The sequence below is a fragment of the Neovison vison genome, chromosome 1, assembly GCF_020171115.1.
Source record: "Neovison vison isolate M4711 chromosome 1, ASM_NN_V1, whole genome shotgun sequence".
Lineage (NCBI taxonomy): Eukaryota > Metazoa > Chordata > Mammalia > Carnivora > Mustelidae > Neogale > Neogale vison.
Genome location: NC_058091.1, coordinates 125,491,952 through 125,518,695, shown reverse-complemented (window position 1 = coordinate 125,518,695; position 26,744 = coordinate 125,491,952). Strand labels below are relative to the sequence as shown.

General features: G+C 37.4%; 1 protein-coding gene across 3 annotated transcripts in view; it reads left to right on the top strand.

The window, feature by feature from the left end:
* The window catches only part of GMDS (GDP-mannose 4,6-dehydratase), a 633,896-nt gene that overhangs the window by 121,599 nt on the left and 485,553 nt on the right, over positions 1-26,744 (top strand). For 2 of the 3 annotated variants that reach the window (XM_044257882.1, XM_044257891.1), the window contains exon 2: positions 25,348-25,392. In XM_044257882.1, the coding sequence (XP_044113817.1) occupies positions 25,348-25,392 (45 nt within the window). Of the gene's footprint in view, positions 1-17,378; positions 17,450-25,347; positions 25,393-26,744 lie in introns of all 3 variants that reach the window. The other variant, XM_044257899.1, reaches the window with a different exon arrangement.

Genomic DNA, 26,744 nt, shown 5'->3' with positions numbered 1-26,744 from the left:
CCAGTTCCTAGTTTCATTGACTTGTTCTACTGTTTTTTTGTTTGTTTGTTTGTTTGTTTGTTTCCATTTCATAGATTTCTGCTCTGATCTTTATTATATCTCTTCTCCTGCTGGGTTTAGCCTCTTTTTTTTTTTTTTTTCTTTTCTGTTCTTTCTCCACCTCCTTTAGGTGCAGGGTTAGGTTGTGTATTTGAGACCTTTCTTGTTTCTTGAGAAAGGTTTCTGTCACTATATATTTTCCTCTCAGGACTGCCTTTGTTGTGTCCTATAGATTTTGAACCATGGTGGTTTTTTTTTTTTTTTTTATCATTTGTTTCCATGAAGTTTTTCAATTCTTCTTTAATTTCCTGGTTGACCCATTCATTCATTCTTTAGAAGGATGCTCTTAGCCTCCATGTATTTGGGTCCTTTCCAGCTTTCCTCTTGTGTTTGAGTTCTAGCTTCAAAGAATTTTGGTCTGACAATATGCAGGGAATGATCCCATTTTTTTGGTAGTGGTTGAGACCTGACTTGTTACCCAGGATGTGATCTCTTCTGGAGAACATTCCATATGCACTAGAGAAGAATGTGTATTCTGTTTCTTGGGATGAAATGTTCTGAATATATCTGTGATGTCCATTTGGTCCAGTGTGTAATTTAAAGCCTTTATTTCCTTGTTGATCTTTTGTTTTGATGATCTGTCCATTTCAGTGAGAGGGGTATTAAAGTACCCTACTATTATTGTATTATTGTCAATGTGTTTCTTTGATTTTGTTATTAATTGGTTTATATAGTTGGCTGCTCCCATGTTAGGGGCATAGATATTTAAGATTGTTAGATCTTCTTGTTGGACAGACCCTTTGAGTATGATATAGTGTCCTTCTTCATCTCTTCTTATTGTCTTTGGCTTAAAATCTAATTGATCTGATATAAGGATAGCCACTGTAGTTTTCTTTTGATGTCCATTTGCATGGCAAATTGTTTTCCACCCCCTCACTTATAATCTGGAGGCATCTTTGTGTCTAAAATGGGTTTCTTGTAGACAGCATATTGATGGGTTTGCTTTTTTATTCATTCTGATATATGTGTCTTTTGATTGGGGGCATTCAGCCCATTTACGTTCAGGGTAACTATTGAGAGATGTGAATTTAGTGCCATTGTATTGCCTGTAAGGTGACTGTTACTGTTTATCGTCTATATATTACTGTATATCGTCTCTGTTCCTTTCTGATCTACTGATTTTAGGCTTTCTCTTTGCTTAGAGGACCCCTTTCAATATTTCCTGTAAGGCTGGTTTGGTGTTTACAAATTCTTTCAGTTTTTGTTGTCCTGGAAGCCTTTTATCTCTCCTATTTTCAATGATAGCCTAGCTGGATATAGTATTCTTGGCTGCATGATTTTCTCATTTAGTGCTCTGAATATGTCGTGCCAGTTTTTTCTGGCCTGTCAGGTGTCTGTTGCCAATCTAATATTTTTACCATTGTATGTTACAAACTTGTCCTTAGCTGCTTTCAGGATTTTCTCTTTGTCACTAAGACTTGTAAGTTTTACTATTAGATGATGGGGTGTGGACCTATTCTTACTGATTTTTAGGGGAGTTCTCTGTGCCTCCTGGATTTTGATGCTTTTTCCCTTTGCTATATTAGGGAAATTCTCTACAATAATTCTCTCCAATATACCTTCTGCCCCCCTCTCTCTTTCTTTTTCTTCTGGAATCCCAATTATTCTAATATTGTTTTGTCTTATGGTATCACTTATCTCGAATTCTCCCCTTGTGGTCCAGTAGTTGTTTTTCTCCCTTTTGCTCAGCTTCTTTATTCTCTGTCATTTGGTCTTCTATATCACTTATTCTTTCTTCTGCCTCATTTGTCCTAGCAGTAAGGGCCTCCATTTTTGATTGCACCTCATTAATAGTTTTTTTGATTTCAGCTTGGTTAGATTTTAGTTCTTTTATTTCTCTAGAAAGGGCTTTTATTTCTCCAGACTGGGTTTCTCTAATATCTTCCATGCCTTTTTCGAGCCCAGCTAGCACCTTGAGAATCATCATTCTGAATTCTAGATCTGACATATTACCAATGTGTGTATTAATTAGGTCCCTAGCCTTTGGTACTGCCTCTCGTTCTTTTTTTTGTGGTGAGTTTTTCCGCCTTGTCATCTTGTTCAGATAAGAATATATGAACAAGAGAACAAAATACTGAAAGGGTAGCAAAGACCCCAGAAAAATGTATGCTAACCAAATTAGAAGATACCCCAGATCTGGGGGAGATGAAAGGGCGTAAAGAGAAGTTAAAAAAAGAAATAAAAAAAAAAACTAAAATAAGAAAAAAAATATATATATATATACACACACACAGACACACACACACACACACATGACTGGTGAATAGAACAGAGCCACCCACTTGATTTTGGGTGAATTTTGTTCTGTTAGCAGAAACTTCCTTCCAAAATTTTAAGGAAAGAAAAACTTATATATATTTAAAAATATGGTTAAACACAATGAAAGGATGGAATATGACTGTAAAGATGAAAATTTTAAAAATATATTCTTAAAAGAATTAATAAGAGAAGTTGGTTGGAAAAAGAAAGAAAAATAAAGTGGAGAGAATTTGCTTAGGCTGGAGACTAGAACAAAGCCCTGTACTAGATTTAGGGTATGTTTTGATCTATTAAAAGAAATTGTATCCTGAAACTTCTTAGAAAAACAAATAAACAAACCCTATATATATATTTACAAAAAATAAAGTTAGATACAATGAAGGGTAACATATAATAATGAAGGTTTAAAAAGATTTTTTTTTTTAGAAAGGTATTGTTAAGATCTAGTTAAAAGAGGAAAGAGGAAAAATTTTAAACAAATTAGAATAAGAAAAAATAAAATTAAATAAATTTAATTAACTTTGCAATACTAAGGAATCATGGGGAGAAAGCCCTGAATTCCATGCTTTGCTTTCCCCTCCTCTGGAATTCCACTGTTCTCCTTGATCAATGAGCTTGGTCTTGGCTGGATGTTCTTGCTGATCTTCTGGGGGAGGGGCCTGTTGCAGGATTCTCAAATGTCTTTGCTGAAGTCGGAATTGTGCTGCCTTTGTCAGGGGCCAGGCTAAGTAATCTGCTTGGGTTCACTTCTGGGAGCTTTCGTTACTTGAATGCTTTCCGTGGAGGTCTGGAGGACAGGAATGAAAACGGCAGCCTCCCAATCTCTGGCCTGGAGGAGTCGAGAGCTCAGGGGCCCACTCCTTAGTACGTCCTTGGAGAAAAATGCTCAATCACTCCCACCTCCCTGATCTCTGGCTGTGCTCCGAGCTCACCTGGCCTGTGACCGAGCATTTCTGCCTGTGGCACACAGCCCTGTTTGGAGTCTCCAAACTCACCAGTTCTTGCCACTTTGCTCTTCCAGTGGGTGTAGGTGAGATTCCCTGGATCTGCATCTTGTGGGGTCCCAGCTCAAAGAGCTGTGGTCTAACTGTGCTGCAGATCACAGTTTAATGTAACCCTGAGTTGAGAGCTCACTCCTTAGTTCCGTCTCTGTTGCTGGCTTCCTCACTCTGATACCCGGCAGCTTGCCGCACTCAGACACCCCCGATCCTTCAGTCATCCCATGGGACCTGAAACCACACTGTCCCCGCAATGGCTCCACACCTGCTTAGCCTCTAGAGCAATGCACTGCAGTGAAGCAGACTTTTAAGAATTTCAGATTTTGTGCTCTGTTGCTCCACTGCTTTTTGGGAACCCGCTCCTTCCCCCACAGTTTATCTTCCCATTCTTTCAAATTCACTTCCCTGCATGTCCTACGTTTCAGAAAGTGGCCCATTTTCTGTTTCTAGAATTGCTGCTCTTCTCATTGATCTCCTGTTGGGTTTGTAGGCATTCAGAATGGTTAGATATAAGTAAACTCCTGCAACCTGATGTCATCTGTCTGCTACTCCTCCTCCTTCTTGACTCCTCCCAGTTTTCAAGGTTTTAATGTAAGACAGATAATTAATTCTAGGGTTTCAAGTTTATAGCAATCTAATATCTAGGTCTTTCCTCCCCCACTTTGGAATATTTTCAAAATATCCTAATATTTTTGGACCAAGTCATTGGAAACTTCAAGTTCAGTATCTCATGAATCTCTTCTGGGCTAGCAACCAGTGTCATGTGCCACTGAAATTAGGGGCTCAGAACATGTGTGGGTGAGAGATTGGTTTTCTAATCTTGGCGGAGTCTACCGTATCAGAGGTCAGAGTTACTCTTTTGATTTTCTTTATAATTTGTTTCAGAGCATCACTTTTGCACATTGGCCAAATGGTAATTTTTATTAGGTTTTATCAAAACTAAAGAATTTTTTTGAATGTCTTATTTTTCTTTTTATTCTAAAATACTGTCTTTGAGTCTTTTTAGTTCCTGAAATACCCTTCTCTTTCCAGTACTGCATTATCTCCATCTGTACCCATCCTTTTCCCCAGTTTTGGGAGCCATTTTCCTTCCTTTTTAGACCAGACCTTCTCTATTTGCTCTTGAGGCTGTTCACTTTCTGGGCATGCCAATTATTCTTTCATTCTGTTCATTCATCCCTCTCCCTGTCTTATCCTAGTGATGTGTTCTAAGCCCTTCCATCTTAAGGAATAATCTATAATTTCTTAAGGGCCTGGGTTCTGTGCCATGTACTTTATTGTTACTTATTTTTAATTAGGAAATACTTACATTATGCAAAATAATATGTAATAACTCAGTAATTTATGAAACATAGTAAGTAAATGAATCTACTACTAACTTAAAAAATGGTAGAATCTTGATGAAAGCTCCTATTTGTTCTTTTCTTCTAAGCCCCATAGATAATCAGGATCATGACATTTGCTTAAGCTCTTGTTTTTCTTTAGGGTTTTGTCATCCATGCATGTTAATAAATATATTATTTAATTTTGTGTATTTTTTTAATTTATAAAGATTATATCATGCTATATATTCTATATATTTTTCATTCAACATTGTTTATAAGATTTATCAACTTTGAGGTGAATAAATACACTTGATTCATTTCCACTTCTGTGTAACATTCATTTTTCTGAGTATACCACAATTACCAGTTTTCCTGTTCCTGGTCATCTGAATTGTTTCCAGACCTTGCTTTTACAAATACTCTTTCTCTGAAGATTTTTTATGTGACATGAACAGGAGTCTCTCTAGGGTATATGCTACATCTTAGAGTATGAACAATTTCAACATTGGTATATAATTGACTGCTATCTTGTAAAGGGTTTTACTGATTTTCATTCTCACCAGTAATATATACAAATATGTTTTGCTAATATATTTTTGCTAATAATTGATTTTGGTAAATTTTTAAACTTTGGCTAAGCTAGTGGGTGTAGAATATTATCTCATTGTTGTTTTAATTTGCTTTTTCCTGATTACTAATGAAGACTGAGCATCTTTCATGTGATTACTGGCAATTTGTGTTTCTTCTAGAATATACCAGTTTGTGCATTTGCCAGTATTTTTATTGGGTTGTCTTTTTTTTTAAGTATTTTTTTAAAAGATTTTATTTATTTATTTGAGAGAGTGAGAGTGAGAGAGAAAGACAGAGCATGAGAAGGGGGAGGACAGAGGAAAAAGCAGACTCCCCACTGAGCAGGGATTCTGATACAGTACTCAATCCCAGGATCTAGGATCAGGACCTGAGTCGAAGGTAGACACTTAACTGACTGAGCCACCCAGATGCCCCTGGGTTGCCTTTTTTAATATGATATTTTGAATTTGTTGATATATTCTGGCATTAAACTTTTCTGTTATATATGTGCCTAGACAATAATTGTACTTAATAAACTTTTGAGAAGTTGAACTAAAATGCAGATCTATTCATATTTCTTATTATTATACCCCCAATTGAAAATTGAGGATTCTTGCCCTGGTGCTAGTGGCCCTTTCATATAGGGTCCTTACCCTCATATTTATCCTCTGCTTGCTGGGTTCTCCCAGGACCCTGGCTCTAGCAATAGCCAGGCACTTTTAGTTGACTGGATTGGCCAGCTTGCCTTTTCACAGGTTAGTCCCTTTTGTTAGAAAGCCTGTCCTCCATTTTTAATCCTCTTGCAAATTCTTGCTTCTCCTTTACTACCCACTTTAAGCACTGTCTTTTCTGTGGACCTTTTTCTAACCTTCTAGGTATGTCATCATGCTCCTTACTAGGGCCTATACTTTGTTCCTGGTCTTAGTGTCACACCTTTGCTGCACTAGGGATGCAGCTGGAACAGGGATTGGAAGGTATAAAGTCACATAATCTGGTTAATTGTTCATATTTAAAATCTTCTGTGTTATAATGTTTCAGTATTTTAAAAATATTTCTGGCTAGGGACAATCTGCCTCTCCTGGAGCCAGCAAATAGAGATAACAAAGGCCCAGCTGGGAGCATGCCTTTGATGTCAGACTAACCAATTGAGAGCCATACCTCCTCTGTCTGGGCCCTTACACCCCAGGAGACGATATTCTGCCTTGGTCATCCCAGGGCTAGGTGTTAGGCATCTAGGGACCACTCCTATAGCTTAGAGCCTGCGCAAATTATTCAGACTACCAAACTGAAACTGCCCTGCCCTCCTGCCTTACCTTTCCCTTAGAAACCTTATTTTTTCCCTTGCTTTTGATTTTTGCCTCTTGACAACCCTGAGCTTTCCCCATTATGGCTTTTACATGCTGTGCTGTCTTCCTTCTGTCTAGGAATTGTGAATATAATAAACTTTTTTTTTTTTTCTGAACCTCTCCCATGGTTGCGTACAATTGACCATCACATGAAAGATTACAAAAGATGTGATTTTTCCTCCATTTTATGGAGATATAATTGATATACAGCACTGTATAAGTTTAAAGTGTACAACATAATGATTTGAGTTGTATTATGAAGTAATTACTGCAATAAGTTTAGTTAACATCCATAATCTCATATATATACAAAAATGTTTTTTATTCTTTGTGATGAGAAGCCTTAGGATTTACTTTCTTAACAACTTTTACATATACCATGTGGCAGGTGTTAACTGTAGTCATTATATTGTACATTACATTCTTAATACTTATTTTTCTCATAACTGGAAGTTTCTACCTTTTGACTACCTTCCTCTAATCACTCTCCCCCACCCCCCACCTTTGGGAACCATAAATCTCCTCTCCTCTCCTCTCCTCTTCTTCCTTCCTAGATTTTATTTGTTTATTTGTCAGAGAGTATAAGAGAGAACACAAGCAGGGGGAATGGCAGGCAGAGGGAGAAGTAGGCTTCTCTGTGAACAAGGAGCCTGATGAGGGACTTGATCCTGGGACCCTGGGATCATGACCTAAGCTGAAGGCAGATGCTTAACTGAATGAGCCACCCATGTGTCCCTCTCATCTCTTTCTTGATTAGATTTTTTTAAAAGATTTTTTTTATTTATTTGACAGAGATCACGAGAAGCCAGAGAGGCAGGCAGAGAGAGAGAGGAAGGGAAGCAGGCTCCCCACTGAGCAGAGAGCCCGATGCGGGGCTTGATCCCAGGATCCTAGGATCATGACCTGAGCCAAAGGCAGAGGCTTTAATCCACTGAGCCACCCAGGCGCCCCGAGATTTTTTTTTTTTTTGAAAGATTCCACAGATGACTGAAATCATACAGTATTTATACTCTGTTTCAGTTATTTCACTTCTGTTTTAGTTATTTCAAGGTCCATTCATGTCACAATGGCAGGATTTCCTCTTTTGCTATGGCTGAATAATATTCATATATAATATATGTGTGTATGTGTGTGTGTGTGTGTGTATATATGTGTGTGTGTGTGTACCACAACTTTTTTATTCATTCAGCTGTCCATGGGCACTTAAGTTGTTTCCATGTTATGGCTATGATAAATAATGTTGCTATGAACATGGGGGTACAGATATCTCTTCAACATAGTCAAAAATATCTAACTTTTAATCTACACTTTGCTTCTTTCTAGCTATAGGACCTGACCTCACCTCTTCAAGACTCTGTTCATTCCTAAAACTGGTGTTAAAATCAGACCCTACCAATAGAGTTGCTCAGAAGGCTAATGCTTATCGACTATTTCTACCAATTCTGCCCCCATGATAAATATTACCTGCTATTTTTATTATTATTATTACTATTATGACATGCATTGATAGACCCAACTTTCTTATCTACCATGTTTTCATGTCTTGAAAGGTAAGACTTGCCTGTAACCCTCCTTTTGGAATAACAGCATATAGTTGATGATTGAATGAATGAATGAATGAATGAGTGAAAAAAAACATATGACAAGGAATATTGGAGCCAGGATATGAAATGCCAACATTAAAAGTGTATACTTTTATTTGATTAGGCTTTTGGGAGATGATAGTTAATTGAGAGCTTTGACTTCTTTATTAGAAAACGTAAGTTTAATCAGATGGGCTGGTGGTTTCTAAACTGTGTTTTGAAGAGCCTTAGGTTGCCTGAGGTACATCAAGTTTGGCTCGAGGTAGGGGGTGGGACACAGAGAGGAGTGGGAGGCAAAGTGTATGGGAAGGACTCTGTCCTTTTCCACAGCCCTCCCTAACTCCCCTGACCTTGAAACCAGATAGCTTTGTGGTAATCACTTTTGTGTTATGTATTAGAATTCTGCTTGCATTTCAGTGGAAAAGTTTAGTTGTGGGAGTAGTACAGCCCCTTTACCTTGATGTGCTGGGTGTATGGTGGCTTAGGTATGGGGGGTAAGAAGACCAAGGCAGTGCCCAGTGTGGTGGGGAGAAGTGGATGGCAGCTGAGAATCTGAGAGGTACCCTGAGGGAGTAGAAATAGAGTCAGATGTGCACCTCCACTGGCAGTGTGGGAGATTAGAGTGTATTTGTATTTTTGTGTTTTAAGACAAGAAGTCAAAGCTGATTGGTAAGACAACTTTTGATGCATAAGTTGCAGACAGGGTATTGGCATTTCCTGTGAGATTAGAAACCCAAGGACATTGAATTTTACTTTATTGAGCAAATAGCTGTTGTATTCCCACTACCTAACAGTGTCCTGGGTCATGATTAGTAAAGTGATTGTGGTGCTGTCCTCATGGATCCTGCAGTCCAGTGAGGAAGGCACATAATCCATTGTCACTGACATATGAGACATGTGACAGAGCTATGAAGGAAAGAGCTGTGTGCTTTGAGTGTTTCTAACAGCTAGAGGGTCTGATTCAGTCAGGGTAGAGCACATCAGGAAGGATTTTCTGAAGAAATGATGGTCATACTGACGTCTAGAATTATGGGAGTCCCAATAGGTGAATAGTGAGCAACAGAGTAGTCAGTGGGAGTTGAGGAAGAGGGAGCAGTCTCTGTGAAGCTCAGGAAGTACAGCTTATGGAGCCCAAGGAAGGTCAGTGTGGCTGGCAGGCAGAGCACTGGGAGGGAGGACTGGGTTGGCTTCGAACCTGGTAGTTCCTGACGGTCAACTAGAAGCACTAAGAGCAGAAACTTTCCTCTGACCTTTCCCCCCCGGCCCTGTCTGACCTTTTGTGTGCCCTCCTTAATACTTTTGAGTCCTGAATTAGTTTCCTAGGGCTGTTATAGCAAAGTACCATAGGTCAGATGATTTAAACAACAGAAATTTATTTTCTCATAGTTCTGGAAGTTAGCTGTCCAAGACTGCGGTGTCAGCAAGGTAGTTGGTTCCTTCTGAGGGCCATGAGGGAGAATCTCTTCCAGGCCTCTCCCCTTGCTTTTGGTGGTTTATTGGTATATTTGGCATCCCTTGACTTGTGTGAGCATCACCCTTGTCCTCTGCCTTCATCTTCACATGATGTTTTCCTTGTGTGCATTTCTGTCTAAAATTCTCCTTTTTATGAAGAACACCAGTCAGATTAGGGCTCACCCTACTCTCGTGTGACCTCATCTTAACTAATTTTATCTGCAGTAACCTTATTTCCAAATAAAGTCACATTCTGAAATAGTGGGGGTTGAGGACTTTCATATGTGAATTTTTAGGGGTACACAATTCAACCTGGAACAACTCCTGTTTTTAGCCTGACATTGTTATTATATTTAGACAATAAGAAAATGAACTTTCTCTCCCCTTTGTCTTAGGGCCTAGAGATGAAAACATAAAACTGAAACTGGCTTGTAGTAAACATGCAGTAAAATTTAGATAATAAGGTCTTTGTTCAAGTGCCATAATTTACCTCCACCTTATAAGAAAATACAAGTGCCCATTGTTGGGCATTAACCTATTAGACAGTTGCTGCTAAGTAGATATTATTAGCCTGAAACCAGTGGGACCCACATTTATGCTAGGGGAATAGGGGAAAAGAAGGGAGAGGGAGACAGACACAGAGAATGGAACCAAAACTAAACCCAGACTTCTTGGCATGGAAGTAGTGTTTGCGGAAGGTACCAAGAGGACACTTGCAGGCTGTGGTTAAGTGTGTGGCTGCTGGGTCCTGAGTACAGCTGCCAGGAGTTTGTGGTCAGATGTCCAGTAGAGAGAGAGTAGCTTCCAGCCTACCTGGTCATCTTTCCCTTCCATCTTGTGGTTTCCTAAGCCCAGGGACCTATTGTCAATTCAAATAAATGGTTTTTAAGTGGTGTTAATTTTTTCCTCTTCTGTCTGTATTCCTGCCTGCTAAAAATCCATATTCAACACTAGGGCACTTGTCAAAGTTTTATGAAGGCTAAAATTCATCTGATGTGTACTTACTTACAGGCACGTAGCTGGCAACCATTCTGATGGGTTAGCACCTGTGCTACAAGTTATGAAATATTTTGAATTTTACCCCAAGCTTAACACAATATTTTTTATTCACTTATTATTCCAGCTATATATGTGGGTATGACAAACAGTTCTGTGGCCAGTTTGGGGCATTAGAATCTTAGAGTTGGAGGAAGCATATTGATTTTGTAGGCCAACTTCCTACCCCTGTGGATTTTGTCCTCCTACAGTAGTCAAAAACTAGCCATCCTGTCTTTGCAAGAGTATCCAGATCAACCAGGAGCTTTTTAACGCCAGCATCCGTGGAGGGCTTCGTGCTGAGCCTGATGTCACACCCCTTGGGTATTTAATTTTTGGCTTTTACTGACCCCTTTGTAGTTCATTTTTTTCTCTTTTATTTTAGCCCTTTAGTTACTTGAAGTTACTGCTATTTTGTCTCTCCTTTGTTGTTTTCTGGGAACAATTCCTTTTTTGTTCTTTAATGCCATTTCTTATTTATCACCCTCTGAAGCTACTTGAGCTTATTTGTGTCCCTCATAGGACTTGGAACACTTCCTAGAGGTGGTGGTTTCATCTAGAGTGCACTACAACTTACTGTATTGTTACCTGAGTTGGTTAGCTCAACTTGTTACCTGTCTCCCAAAGCCATGTTTTCTGCCACTTTGAAGTCACCTGGAGCCCAGGTTCAATAATGTGCTAGATTTCCTCACCCCAAATGGTTGGCTTTTTGCAACATTTCTCAAAAACCTTTTTTTGGTATTGTTGTTTGAATATAGTTCATACTTACTTGCCTAAATTACATGCCTTCCAGAATGTGTCTTGGCTGAGAATTTCCCAGATCTGGTTAGTAGAATCCTAGGTCTGCCAGATGTTAACAGATTCTCTCTCTTTTTACCACCATCCCTCCCCTCAGAGGGAGTGAGGATTCTGTCATGAAAAAATTGGGAAACACTTCTTCCTAGATTTCCCTCTTGCTGGTTCATAAGGTACATTTGCATGCTCAAGGTTTTGAGAAATCCTGAAGTAACTTCCTAGGGGTTGCTGTAGTATATTGCAAACTGAGTGGCTTAAAACAATAGATTTATCCTCTCATAGCTTTGGAGACCAGAATTCCCAAATCAGTGTGGGGTAGGACTGTGCTCCCACCAAAGGCTCTATAGGAGAATCCATTCCTTGCTCTTGGAGCTTCTGGTGGCTGATGGCATCCCTTGACTTGTGGCTGCATCACTTCAATCTGTTTCTCTGGTCACAGGGCCTCTTCCTCTTCTGTCTGTGTGAAATCTTTCAGTGCCTGCCTCTTATAGGGATGCTTGTGACTGGATTTAGGGCCCACCCAGATAATCCAACAAAACAATCTTCCCATCTCAAGATCCTTAATCACGTTTGCCATGACTTTTTTGATAGAAGGTAACTAACATCCCTAGATTGCAGGGATTAAGATGGGGCTATGCCTTTGGGAGTCATCATTGTTGATCTACTGGAGCTGCTCATCTTTTATCCATTCAGGACTAGTAGCCTTATGCTTATACTTCTCAGACACTCCTTACACCAAATTGCTTTTCCTTTTCGTCAGTATGTATCTTTAAGCTCAGGTCTTTCTCCTGTTCACAGTGCCTTCCTATCTGTCTTGGCTCCCTACTTCCAATTGCTAAGTAGTTTGGTTTGTATTTTTAAAACACCTGGCACCTCTTGTGTCATCTCTCATTAAAGTCTGTGCCTCTGTTGAACTTTGGACAGTGTGGGATAGTGGGCAGGAGTCTCTGGAGTCAGACTGTCTGGGTCTAAATCCCAGGCTCCCTGGTTAATAGCTGTATGACTTTGGGTAAGTTACTTAATTGCTTCTGCCTGAGTTTCATTGTCTGTAATGGGGGATAATTAGAATAAATAGTTTAAAGAGTTGTTGTGGGAATTACATAAGTTAATAAATGTAAACTGCTGAAAACACAACCTATCACTGTACTGTCCAAAATTGTAGCCATAAGCCATCTGTGGCTATTGAACAATTAAGGTGTCGATAAAGGACTGAGGAAATGAATTTTTAAAATGGAAGCAATATAAAACACATTTCTATTAAACATAACTCTCTTGTTTTGGTAGGATTACATTTCAGTGTATTTCTCACTTAAGCACACCACCGATTTTGTTGATGTCAACTAATTACTCACTCGAATGATTTTTTTTCCCGTGTTCTATCTAACATTGTAGTGCATTTGTTGATTTTATGCAGACATCAGGACTTACAGGGATACATGTACCTCATCATTGGTAATTAAATTGAAATGTTTATATTTTTTAACTAAAATATAATTTTTTTTCCAGTTCAAATAACTATAGGCCAGTTTTAGAATTTAAAACAAAGTCACATTACTGCCACAGAATTGAATGCAGACACAGAAATAGTACTATGATCAGAGCAATGAAGACATAAAGAGACTGGAAATGCCATGATTAATTTGCAGTATGGTCTGCTGGAGCAAAGTAGAAAAAAACTGTTTGTTGTGTAAAAAATTTTAAAGAAAATAAAGTGGGTAGTATAAAGAGATATTTAAAATAAATCCTTAGAAGATTTGAAGTTTCCTGTCAAAGATCAAAAAGAATTAATGTTGTCTGAAATCTGAATTAAATATCGAATACATTTAAAATTTTAACAGTCTGTGAATTTGTCACTTTGGATACTTATAAAATGGCTTGAGTTAATTCACAAAAAAGGAAACCAATTCTAGTTGGAGAGAGAAAATAAATTATTTGCTACTGAAATTTTATTAGAAAAGACAAAAATATATATAAAACTTTAGTGATACTTAATTAAGTTACCAGTTTCCTGTAGAATACAAGGTTTTTCTAACACTATGAAAGATCAAATGATTTGAAATTTGAAAAATTTCAAGTGCATTTCTTTATCTTTAGACAAGTTGTATGATATATGAGTTACTGCCTAGTTACTATTTTAGATATCCTTTTTCTCAAAGGATTTAAAAATTTACAAAGAAGTGATGTAAAATTTTGGTGAGAAATACCAGTTTTATAGCTTAGATATTTTTGAAAGTTCTGTATGTCAAAGAAGAATTTCAGATGGATATGAAAAAATTTCTATCACAATAGGTATGACTCCAACTATGGCAGGTGAAATATTTGCATTTATTAAAATTTTAAAGTAAAGACCGATGTTTCTTTTATTGCTTTATTCCCCTATATTCTCAAGCAGACTTAAAAGATGTCATACTGTAGTTAAAATTTTTCAGTCTATACATTCACATATATGAATCATTGTCAGTTTATAAACCTGTTGAAGGAAATAGAGGACAGGAACTCAGTGATCTTGTCCTTTTTGTGAGCACTCATGGTGTAATCATGGATGAGTTTTACAAAGATTTCTGTAGTATTTACTCCACTGTAAGATTTTTTTCTTTCTTGAAACAAAAAGGATGCTTGCCAAATATTTAGTGATTATAAAGAAAACATGCAGTATGATTTATGTTTTTCTCAGTCTTATCACAGTGCTTATAAATGAGCTAAATTTGAAGCGCTAAGGAAGGAAAAGTCTGATCTAGTGAGGGAGGTGTGAGAATTCATATTAAATTTTAATTTTTTATAGTCAATAATAATGACTTTATACATCTTTCAACATGAATCAATATGTAGAATATTTTAGTTAATAGTAGCATTAGATAACTGACTATAAAAACTAGAAAAAAAATTAAAGAACACTAGTAGAATTGCTTTCCAGTGTATGGAAATACTCATTTGGATTCACTGTTAATACTTGACATAAGAGTGAGTTAATGTGAACAGATATGGATTTTAACCAGGTAGCCTTTTGATCCAAAATCAAGTCAATTTTTCTTAAAAAAAAAAAAAAAAAGTGAACCAATTGTGCCAGTGTATATGATGAATATATTTTGTTTTTTTAAAGATTTATTTATTTATTAGAGTGAGAGAAAGAAAGTGAGCAGAGGGAAGGGGCAGAGGGAGAGGGAGAGAGAATCTTCAAGCAGACTTCCCACTGAGCAAGGAGCCTGATTTGAGGCTTTATCCCAGGATCCTGAGAGACTGTGACCTGAGCTGAAATCAAGAGTCAGATGCTCAACTGACTAAGCCATCCAGGTGCCCCTATGTATTTAATGAATATCAAAGGGAATTTTTTTTTTTTTTGGTATTCAGTTTTTAGAAGACTTTTAAGTATATTTGATACAACCTAGATATGTGATTCTCCTTTTTCAGTTATCAATTCTATGAAATCTAAATACAGATCAAGTACTTCTGAAGAAAATTTAGGTCTGAATTGAGATGTATTCTAAGTGTAAAATAACAGATTTTTGAAGATTTTAATACAAAAAAGAATGTGCAACATCTCATTAATAATTTTTATTAACATACTGCTATAACATTTTGAATATATTTGATTAAATAAATTTATTAAAATTAACTTTTGCCTTTTTCTTTTTAACTTTTTAAAATTTGGTTGCTAAAAAATTGAAAATTACACATAGGCTCAAATACATTTTGGTTGGTCAGCACTGGCCTAACACATCATAGGTATCCAATGAATGAATGTTAACATTAATATGATCACTAATATAATGATGATGATGATGATGATGATGAAGATGTTGTATATATTACTTGTCCTCTCACTAGCAAACTCCTTAAAAGTAGGAAATATATCTTATCCTTATTTTTATTTGCCATATCACATTGAGTAGTCCTGTATTTTTTAGAGGTTGTTCATCAGTGAATTGATCTGCATTTAACATTCCAAGTGCAGAGCTGTGTTCTTCGTTTTTGTTTTTTTTTTTAAATCCTAGGGATAATGGCATAGAAATCCCTTTGAGTCTGTGCACATGTGTACATATGCACGCGCACGCGCGCACACACACACACACACGAGTGTTTTGTTTAGTGTACTGGAAGGTGGGGTTATTTAAGCATTCATAAATCATAATTGTGGATTATTCCAAAAGTAATTTGTACTTATGTTTAAAAATTATTTTTCAGTAAACTTAGAGTTTTTATATTTTTTAGGTAATTGAAAAGTTTTAAAAATTGTAGCATTGGCATCTTGTTTTAGTTGAAGCACTTTTATTTTGATTGAAGGAGAATTATTATGGAAATAATACTACAGTTAGGTTTAGACAAATTGGTTTCATACACTGCCAAGTTCTCTAACTAGCTCTATGACCTTGAACAAGGGATTTAAGCTTTCTGAACTTCAGTTTTCTAATCTGGAAAAATGGGGATAATATCAGTTACCTCACCAGGATGTTGTGAGAGATATAAATGGGAAAAATATCTTAGAGTACTTAGCTATCAGAAGAATTATAGACATGTAGACTATTATTATTTTGATTGAAATAATCATACATATTTTGAAGAAAATATGTGTTGTAATGTAAGGTTGAGTTAACCATGTCTATTAAAATGTGATAACTTATGTGAATTTTAAGCATAGTGTTGTGGTATAAAAAAAAATAGGCTCTCAATTTTCCCAAATGTATGATGTCAATCTACAAAATGTAGTCAAATAGCCCAAATAAGTCATAAAAATTAGTAGAGAGACTAGCTGGGAAAGAAAGCAGTAGTTAGGCATTTCAGTTTTGTAAGATTAGATTAAAAGGTACATATGATTAGGTTAGACTGAACTAGAGTTACCTGCTTTTCAGTCTAAGACCCTGACAATATTGGGAATTTGGACTTTGGTGCTGCTGTGACTAAGATGGGGGGTTGTGTCCAATCCCTGTTAGGGCAGATATTATTTTTACTTGGGAGAATCTCTGCCCCTCCTCTTCACCCTTACCCCTGAATGCCCTTAAAAAACTCTGGTCTTCAGTAGAGTGCAATCTTGATAAGGTTTTTGTCCTATAAGTCAAGATTCTTGAAAGTGTAGGGTTGAATAAAAGCTAAGCTCCTTTGCTGTTGGTGAGAGAAAACAAAATGACAAGATAAAAATAGCTTAGGGGCACCTGGGTGGTTCAGTGAGTTAACCCTCTGCCTTCTGCTCAGGTCATGATCTCAGGGTCCTGGGATCAAGCCCCGCATGGGGCTCTCTGCTCAGCAGGGAGCCTGCTTCCCCCATCTCTCTCTGCCTGCCTCTCTGCCTACTTGTGATCTCTCTTTCTCTCTGTCAAATAAATAAAATAAAATAAAATAAAATAGCTTAAAGCATAACGACTGTAGAAGTTGGAGCTGTCTCTAAGTATCTCACAAATAGCTACCCCCCACCCCCACCCCGATGTTTCTGTGTCAGGGCTGAGCTATCTAGAAATGTACCTAGATTGTATGGCCTAAAAGGCAGTGACACTGGAAAGAGAGTTGCAAGATAATGGAGACACAGATTTTTAAATATGTGACTCTCCCTCCCCCCAAAATGATTCCTGATAACTTCTCTGAGTGGTAGAACCCAATGTCCAATATAATACAACAAATAACTGGAGAGACTTCCTAGCCCACAAACTGAGTTTTACCAGTTGGACCTACCCACGGACAGGACACTCCAGGGGAATCAACATTGTTTGTTTGTGTTAGGACCTCTGTGATTTACAGTCATTTCTACAACACTTTGTTTTCTGGCTCTGAAAGTTAGTTAGCTTTATTAGGTTTATGATAAGTAGCTTTCTGGGTAGATGCTTACAAATTTCTTCATTTAGATTTGTGTATAGATGTTTGAATTTTATCTGTTTCAGTGATTTTAAGTTATGTAAGTCACAGTTCTTATTTTGTATCATTCTTCAGTGATTTACAGTGTCTCCAGGGTGATGGATATTCCACGTTGCAGAACAGATTTGAAATGCATCAGGGAGCCTGTAAGTGACATTTCTGTCATAGTATGTGCATATTTTAGAAACAGTCTTAACTGGATTGTGCCGATTACTTATCCCAGAAAGAAACTGAGTTAAAAGATTATAAATAGTTAAATTCTGCTTGTTACCAACAGTGTCATATTAGTAGCAACCTGTTGAATGCATGTGGATGGGGAAAGATAGAGTCATCAATATGTATGTATTCTTTTGTTATTTATGGCCTTTTATTTTTTTAAAGATTTTATTTAATTATTTGTCAGAGAGAGAGAGGGAGAGAGAGCACAGGCAGACAGAATGGCAGAGGGAGAAGCAGGCTCCCTGCAGAGCAAGGAGCCCGATGTGGGACTCGATCCCAGGACGCTGGGATCGTGACCTGAGCCGAAGGCAGCCACTTAACCAACCGAGCCACCCAGGCATCCCTATTTATGGCCTTTTTAAAGTTGTAAACAAAAGTACATTTGTTCTGTCTTCCTCCCTTAGCCAGGACACAAATTATAAAAAGAACTGTACAAGGAAGAGTTAAAAAATCAGGTAAATACTACAATTTCAATAATTCTTGTCTTTTCAGTACAAATTTTTTTTTCATTCTAAATTTAAAGTTTTTCATTAAGCGTGGCCTTGAACACTGGACAAAGTATAGCACTGTTTTAGTTTTGAGTACCTGTAAAAAATCATTTCCTGTGTAAATCACTTGGATGAATAGAACTACATAATCATATACTTTACAAAGAAACGGGCTTTAATTGTATGGACTGTCACTTTGAGAGATAATGAGAAAGGGAAAAGGAAAGAGAGAGGAACTCTATTTTCAAAATTTGTGTGTGTACATACACACACACACACACACACACCCCACAAAGAGATTATTTACCACAAAGAGATGATTATTTAAGCATGAAGTTTACTGGTAATTTATTATTAACTTCCCTACAGATCTATACAAGTCTTTATCAATGTATCTGGAACCCTGAGTTATAAAAACTTTGAGGTAGTATATTGTTCTAAACTTGAAAGGAGTTATTCACACCAGCACTGAACTAGCCAGTTAGGCAGATATTTAAAAGGATTTTGACAGGGATATGTTTCTTGTATTTCCTCTGTTTTTTTCCAGCTTGATTTCATGCTCAAGTGTGGTGATTTATTTCTCCAGGGCACAGTGCCATCCAGTATAGAAGAGGTCAATATGGTAGTATTTCATAGCTTTTCTTTTATCTACACAGCCTTGCCATCCTCTGTCCATGACTCATGCATCTACTGGTGTTCCTGATAGCAGAACATTTGATTAGCTGGACAGGTTACCTGGTTACTATTCTCAATCTGTCCACGTGTGGGTTTGCTGATGCATTTGAAATGTGGAGGTCTGAGCCAGTGCAGGAGCATAATCCTATCTAGGCCAGGAAATGCCTGGCTTCCCAGATACTTCTCAGAGCAATAGGGCAGGGACTAAATCTCTTATTTCCTTCCTGTCCTTTATTCCATAACACCTATGGCCCAAGTGGATGTTTGATATTCACTAATCTGGAACACTTTGTATTGTTAATGAATTCTACAGAGACCACATTTTATGTTAAAACATTGGTAGATCCATCATTATGGAGTGATTGATCCTATTAGTGAAGAAATTATTATATAAATAATTTGTTACAAATATATATATATATATATATATACACACATAAATGTGGGTGTTGTCTTTCTAATTATGTAATTAAAAATTATGTCTCTGTACCTTATTAATAACTCTTTCCTTTCTACCCCTTATGTTAACCCTTTAATCCCATTTTCCTTAAGCACTTGTCTAATTATAGAAATTTATTTTACTGTGTTGAAATTGATGATATTACAAATGCTGGATTGTGCAAATACAGATGAAATTCAAATTCTGGTATTTGCATTCTTCTTGGTAATTAAACTAAGAAGGTACAATAATCATTTGCAATTTGAAAGGAACATGTATTTTAAACCAACTAATGATGGGAGTTCTGCCATTGAAAGTATGCTAAACTGTTTCAGAATATTTTTTGAGTAGTTTATATTAAAGATAAAAATTAATCAGTTTTATTTATGTTTTAGATATTTATAAGAACAAACCAATGGGCAAAATATAGCCTTACTAGAAAAATGGACAAAAAATGAAAAGATAAAAATAAATAATTCCTAGAAGAAATAGAATATATGATCATAAATAAAAACTCTTCAGTCTTAATACTAGCCAAAAAATGAAAAGCATTATTTTTTGACCTGTAAAATTGGGAAAAAAATGTTTTTTAAGAATTACCATGTTAGGTTATTGCTTTTCTCTGACATTTTTTCATGAGTAAATCATTTAAAAAAATTTAGCATGGGTACAAGACTGAACATTACAATCATATGTAGTATAACTGGAGGTATCTGGCTTCTTTTTAAAATGTTTCTTTCATCCTTCCATCTCATGGTGGTTTACTGGAAAGTCTAATGCTTGGCAACAGAGCCATTGTCACTTCTTGATGTATAGGTATGAGGCACATGTGCAATGGCTTCACACCTGTTAGAAGGGCTTGTTCCCTGGCAAATAGAGGGAATGGGTGGTTACAGAAATAATATCTTAGTTGGTGGGCACAATTAATTCTTTATCATTCAGAGTTTGTTGGTAACATTTCTGGATTACAGTGCTCCTTTCTAAGAAAGTAAACAAAGGGAGTGAAAGTCCATTTTTCCGTGGCAGCAACTTTTATGGGGAAATAATTGTTAACTTTGAAAGACTACATACAGGAATTGGAAATTACTTATGTTTTAAATATTGACGATATCCTGGTTTCCTGTCTACCACTTGGTCAGCTAGCTTTCACTCCACTGATAATTGTTGGCTGTATTGTTGTTCTTTGTTGTTCTTCACTGGGTAATGCATTAGTGTGTTTTACATGGTTCTCAATAGTCCAGTCTCTTCTTTTTTTTTTGCAGTATTTTATAGTGAAAATTCTGAGGTCTGGGAGTCTGAAGACTTTTTCGGGGGGGGGGCAGATACTGCTACTTCCAAACTGTGTGACTGTACACCAAACATTTAAATGTTTTGAATCAATTTCCTGATCTGTAAAGTGACAGACTTGAATTAATTAACCCTGTGGTCTTTTGAATTCTGTGAGTTTGAAAATGATTTTATGTAGTGATTTGTGTTACAAACACGAAAACATGAGCCAGGTGAAAATACTTTTCAAAAACATTCTGGTTCTGTATTCTTCACACATATCTACATTGCCAATCTTCCCATTGGAAGTTTTTTTCTTTTTAAATTTTTTAAAATTTATCTGACAGAGACACAGTGAGAGGAGAACGTAGCGAGAGGAGAGCAGGGGGAGTGGGAGTGGGAAGCCTCAGAAGGCTTCCTGCTGAGCAGAGAGCCCCATGAGCCAGATGACCTGAGCAGAAGGCAGATGCTCAACCGACTGAGCCATCCAGGCGCCCTCCCACCCCCAGTTGGAAGTTTTGATTCTAATTTAGAATTGTGTCCTGTGTTAGTCATCGAGGTGTTTGTATGTCTCTCATGGAGAGGTATAGATACTTTGATACTGTAATTGCTGTTAGCTGAAAAGATGCTTATTTTAGAGTAATTAGAACTTATAGAATTACAGAACATAAAGGGCAGTGTAAATTGGTGCTTTCTCCCCCTACAAGAGGGATATTCTATTATCTGATGCTTGAGATGATCCAAACAAAGGAATTCATTTATTATTTATTTATTCATTTATTATAATTCATTTCTCTAGCCCAATACTATTTATCTTATACAGTGTTAAAAGAAGCTGCCAAATGGTTCTTATGCAGAAACACACAGTATGATTTAGCATGCATTTCAAAGGAACAAGGTTCTCAAATTGCATATAAAAAAGTGTCCTTTTCATTTGTCCTTCTGGGCTATAAGTGCATCCATGTTTGAAGGAAGAGGAGAAATGCTAGTTCCCTGCAGGAAGGTAGACTTCCTGGCTCATGTGGGCTGGAGGATCAGTAAGTGGCTAATACAGCCTTTGGTCATCGGTAGAAGAGGTAAAATTTCTGTACTTCCTTCAGCTTTTTATAGATGTGTAATTTTAAGTATTTTTAATACTCTAGTCAGGATATGATTGAATTAATTTTTGGAATTATTCTTTATTGTTATGGTGTTGATCTGGAACATTTCTTTTTTTTTTTTTTTTAAAGATTTTATTTATTTATTTGACAGAGATCACAAGTAGGAAGAGAGGCAGGCAGAGAGAGAGAGGGGAAGAGAAGCAGGCTCCCCGCTGAGCAGGGAGCCTGATGTGGGGCTCGATCCCAGGACCCTGAGATTATGACCTGAGCTGAAGGCAGAGGCTTAACCCACTGAGCCACCCAGGCGCCCCAGATCTGGAACATTTCTGAGTATTCTATGAAAGGTGAAAAATAGAGATACCGAAATATTGGGATTGTAGGCATCAGGGGCAACTAAATCGGGCACTTTTGGTCCCCGGGCAGTGGCCCCGCTTCTTTGGCCCCATTTCCTTGGCTCCAGAGCTCTGAAATAATACATCCACAGCCAATCCAAGCCCACCTTCAAACAATACTGTACTGCTTCCTGTATAGTGCACATGCCTGAACAAGATCTGAGAATTCTCACGTGCTATGTACTGTCGTCTTCCTCTGAGTTCTGCAGTGTTCTAAAATTACATGATGTTGCTTAATTAGAACTAGAAGCACTGATTAATCCATAAAACACTCCATAATGGGAAATAATTAAGTCAATTTGGTTTAAAAATGAATCTGTTATGATCTTTTGTTCTTTTGTTGGTTTTTTTACTTGTTTTGGGTAGGTAGGTCCCAGTTGGAGGAGGGTGAGGAGAGTGGTTGTTTTCTAGGTCAAAATAATGGACAACTTGGATTCCAGTTCTGGCTTTGCCTCTGTTGTGTGATATTATGCAGATTGGCTTCTGTCATGTGCCTTATTTACCTCAGGGGCCAGTGGCTCTTTGCCTCTCCGGCCAAGTTCTTGCAAGAATAAGATAGAAAATGTTACAGTCATGGTGATTACTTAAATCTGTGTAGCATTTAATATGAAATGGATACCCTTAATAACCATGTACAAAATTAAATTTAAGAGTCACAATTGGGACATTATCTCTTCAGTTAAAAAGTTTTCTCTAACAAGGATTGAACCCAGGCTGGAATTTGTATTGGATTAGTTGTGTTCATAGCAAATGAGTTGGAAATTTAGTTCATTTAGTTCCTTGTTTTCTGAGGAATTAAGTATCAGAATTTTTAATGTCAGTTGTAGGTTCTCAGTTGCAATGACATTCCAGTTATGAAATCTTACTGAAGCTTTCTCCAACTGCCCTGTTCTTATAGAGGAGGCAGAAACAATGATCTTGTTGGCTTGGCTGACGCCTGCCTGCTTAGATACTGTGTCTCCCTGTGGAGTCCCCTCAGGGGCTAGGGAGAAGACAAGCCGAGGCCAGCTGGGCTCCCTAGGTCTGAGACCAGGAGCCTTTGCTCTGCTCCATTTCCCACTCATTGTGCAGCTCAGGCCCTATCACTTGAGAGACCTGGCAAGGAAGTCAGGAGGAAGTGAGTGCCCTGCTGGTTCAGAATGTTCCAGTGTGGTTGGAAAGTTTGAGAAGGGCCCTGGGTGAGAAGAACAAGACCTTATTGACAGGGTTCAGGCCTGGTCAGGTCTGTTTCACATCAGCTTTCTGAATAATCACAGCTTTCCCTGCCCCCAAGGATCTCTAGCACTTTCACCTCTGCTTTTTTTCTAAAAAAAAAAAAAAACAAAAAACAAAAAAAAAAACCCAAAACACTGTATACAGCCATGGTAGAACACAAAGCATTTTAACTTTTTATTCTAAGAGAAATTATGAAACGTATGAAAAGTATGGTGTTGCCTGCTTGAAAATGACAACACTGATACCAACAACAAAACAAAACTTTATACATTCTAGGGATTTCCAAACTACTGTAAAATTAATCTTCTTATTGTAAATACTTTTTCTATTAAGCAGCTTTCTCACTGATTGATTTATAAGACTACCCATTATTCTCAAATTTCCGATAGTCATATAGACTGGCCTGGCCTGTCCTGGTCTGAATTGCTCAGCCCTCTTACCTGATATAGTTTGCATGTTAGGTATTTAAAAACCATGCAATTGTGTCTATATCAAAAGATCGAGAGGAAAAGGAATATGCCAAGCCATTTCTCTTCTTCTCTACATGAGTCTATAAACCAGAATATTTATGTCAAGAAGTCAGAAGAAAATCTGCTGGAGGTTTTAATGAACCACAAAATGTGTCCCTTGTATACCTTGCCTTGTCATCCTACCTGAATTTATGTGTGACTCCTACATTAATGTAGTAAACACTCTCTTGGCAGCCCTGTCATTTTCAGGACCCATAGGGTGTCTCCATTTCCAGCTTTAAGTCAGCTAGTGACAATAATAAGGCTTGTTTCATTTTTCTTTTTCCTGGAATATCTGGTGGGAACTTTTGAAGCTCAGAGGGATATTTTAAACTTTTTCGAACTGAGGAAACTGAAGAAAACCCAAATGTTCCCAACTACTTTTGAATACACAGATTTCCAGTAGTAGTTGGAGCCTCCCATTTTTATGTTTAAGTCTGTATGGAATGGAGAGGACTTACCCAGGCTAAAAGCAGGTAAGCAGTTAACAGGATTGATTGCAAAATGTCTACCCAATTCATATTTAGAACAAGGCTGGTAGCTTTTTTTTTTTTTTTTAATTTTATTTATTTGACAGAGAGAAATCCCAACTAGGCAGAGAGGCAGGCAGAGAGAGAGAGGAGGAAGCAGGCTCCCTGCAGAGCACGGACCCCGGGATCATGACCCGAGCCGAAGGCAGAGGCCCTAACCAACTGAGCCACCCAGGCGCCCCAGGCTGGTAGCTTTTTATAGTACCTCTAGAACACTGATTTCTTACCCTTTGGCCTCCAAATAGTTTTATTTGATGACTTTCATACTTTCTTACCCTAAAAGTGGCACATGAAATATTTTAGTTTAAAAACCACTGCCCCTTACGTAGAAATTTTTCCAAGAGTTATTAAAAACCAATTGAGAATCTGTTTTTAGTCAGATACCTTCATCTTAATGTAGGGATTAAGATGCATCCTACTTTACAAAAAATAAACATCCTCTTTTATTTAAAGTTTATGAATATATGTATATGCATACATATTCAGTGATAATAATACACACCTTATTCTGTTTAACACTCTCTCCCATCCCTAAAACTCTTTTTTTAAGTTACTTTCCAGAACCCTTGAGTTAGCAGCCAACCCCTACCAGTGCCTAGAAGGTCTTCCTCAACAAAAGCACTCATCTTCCTCCTCTCTGCCACAGTGTCTTTTTTCAGTAATGTTAGTAATGTTCTGGTGTTCTACCTCTTTACACTCACCTGCATTGTCCCCAAGTCCCTGCAGCTCCCATCTCATTCCTTCACTCGAGATTCCTTTTTCACAACCACCCAGAATTAGTCTGATTCCTGTTTTACGTTCCTGTAGTATTGAGGTCTGCTTTGCTACGCATATTTTGCATATTTCACATGGCTAGTAAGTGGCAAAACCTAAACCCACAACCATCTGAGTGTCATGTTTTCTCTGTTGCCCCATACAATGTCCCTGGATTTTGTTTCTTACTCAGTAAATAGTACAATGATAACACTCAACCATGCTTCTATGGTGCTCAAGTGAAATAATGTCTATGAAAATGCTTACTGAACAGTGGAAAGTGTAACACCATTCTGTTTTTACCATCACTAGCTGTATTATTTTTATTCTGGTTGCCATGATCCTTAATTTAAGTTCATATAACTCCTTTGGTGCGTTTCTCAAAGCTCTCAGTCTTGACTGCCTTCTATGCTAGCTGCGATGGGTCTGACAATTGTCTGTTTTCCTTTTCTTCCCAGGATGGTTCATACTTGGCTGAGTTCCTGCTGGAGAAAGGCTACGAGGTGAGTGACTCAGTGAGCAAGCACAGGCTGGTGGAATCACTTGGACACAGTGGCCTCCTGCTTCCTCTGCCGCCGTCCTCCTGTGTGTGTTTTCCATTGAAACTCTGATAACAAATCAAAATCAGGGGAAGAATGTGCCGCTTGAATTGTAACCATGCCAGCTCATTGTGCTATTTATCTGCTGGTGAGCACTGGTGGCTTCCCCCTGTTCCTTAGTGTTTAACTGCTTTGCACGCTTTCCACAGTCTCAGATAAAGCAACCTGGGTACGCTAAAAGCTATAACATTATGAGGGTTAATTTATGATGTAATGTGTTACATAAAAAAGTCCCACTCACAGTGAAGTCACTTAATTCGGAAATTGCACAGAGCAATAAAAACTAAGCTGATCTTTGGCAAGCTTGAATGAAACATTTACACTCAGAGGTTTTTTCATTCTAATAGGCAGCCATATATTTTATGGATGCCAGCACTTCTGGGTTTGCTGCTTGGTGTCATTATCATTGTCATCTTCTTTTTCTCCTCTTTTGCCCTCCCCTTGAACATTTTCTGCTTTCCTTAAAGGAAATGGGTTTTACGTATTAAGTTTGATGTGTATAAATCTTACTTTTTCTAAGGACAATTTTCTGTATATGAGTTCATGCTGTACAGAGAACAAAAACCTATACAGTGACCTATATGTTCTGGCCTGGTTAGGGAGTATATATATTAACAAATTTGGATTCTCTGGATTATTCTGATTATAGATGTACTATTTTTTTAAAAATGCGCACTGTGGGGAGATAGAAAAACAATAGCTAGGAATTTGGCATCTAAATGCCAGCAGGATTTGAAGAAAAGGAAACAACTTTTCTTATTGTAACTCATAATCTTCTCTAAGAGCATTGACTTTTAGACTTTCAGAAGTAATAGCACATATGTTTAGCATCTTCTATTCCTTTACTTAACCAGGTAGTTTTATATCTTGCAAAAATATCAAAATAAGCCAAATATGAATATGAAAGTATACATATACACTTGTGTTCATATACAGATTCCTGTAATTGAGTGATAACATATGTATTCTGCAAAGCAGAGAATTTTAGAGTAGATCATATATAGAGTTGGTTTTAGATAAAGACTAATAATTTATTCAGACTATATTTAATAAATCTAAAAGGGAAGAATTGGCAGAGAAATTACTTTGTTTCAGGTGTTGGCAACAGCTAAGAGGTATTTGGTAGCTAGAGAGGAGTTAGTGATTTATCTGTGTATCAAGTGAACCAAGAGAGGGAACTTAGTAAGACTGGATGGGGTTCAGAATGTGCTACCCCAAGATGTGGTACCTTAGCATATTGAGTATTTTAAGCCTAA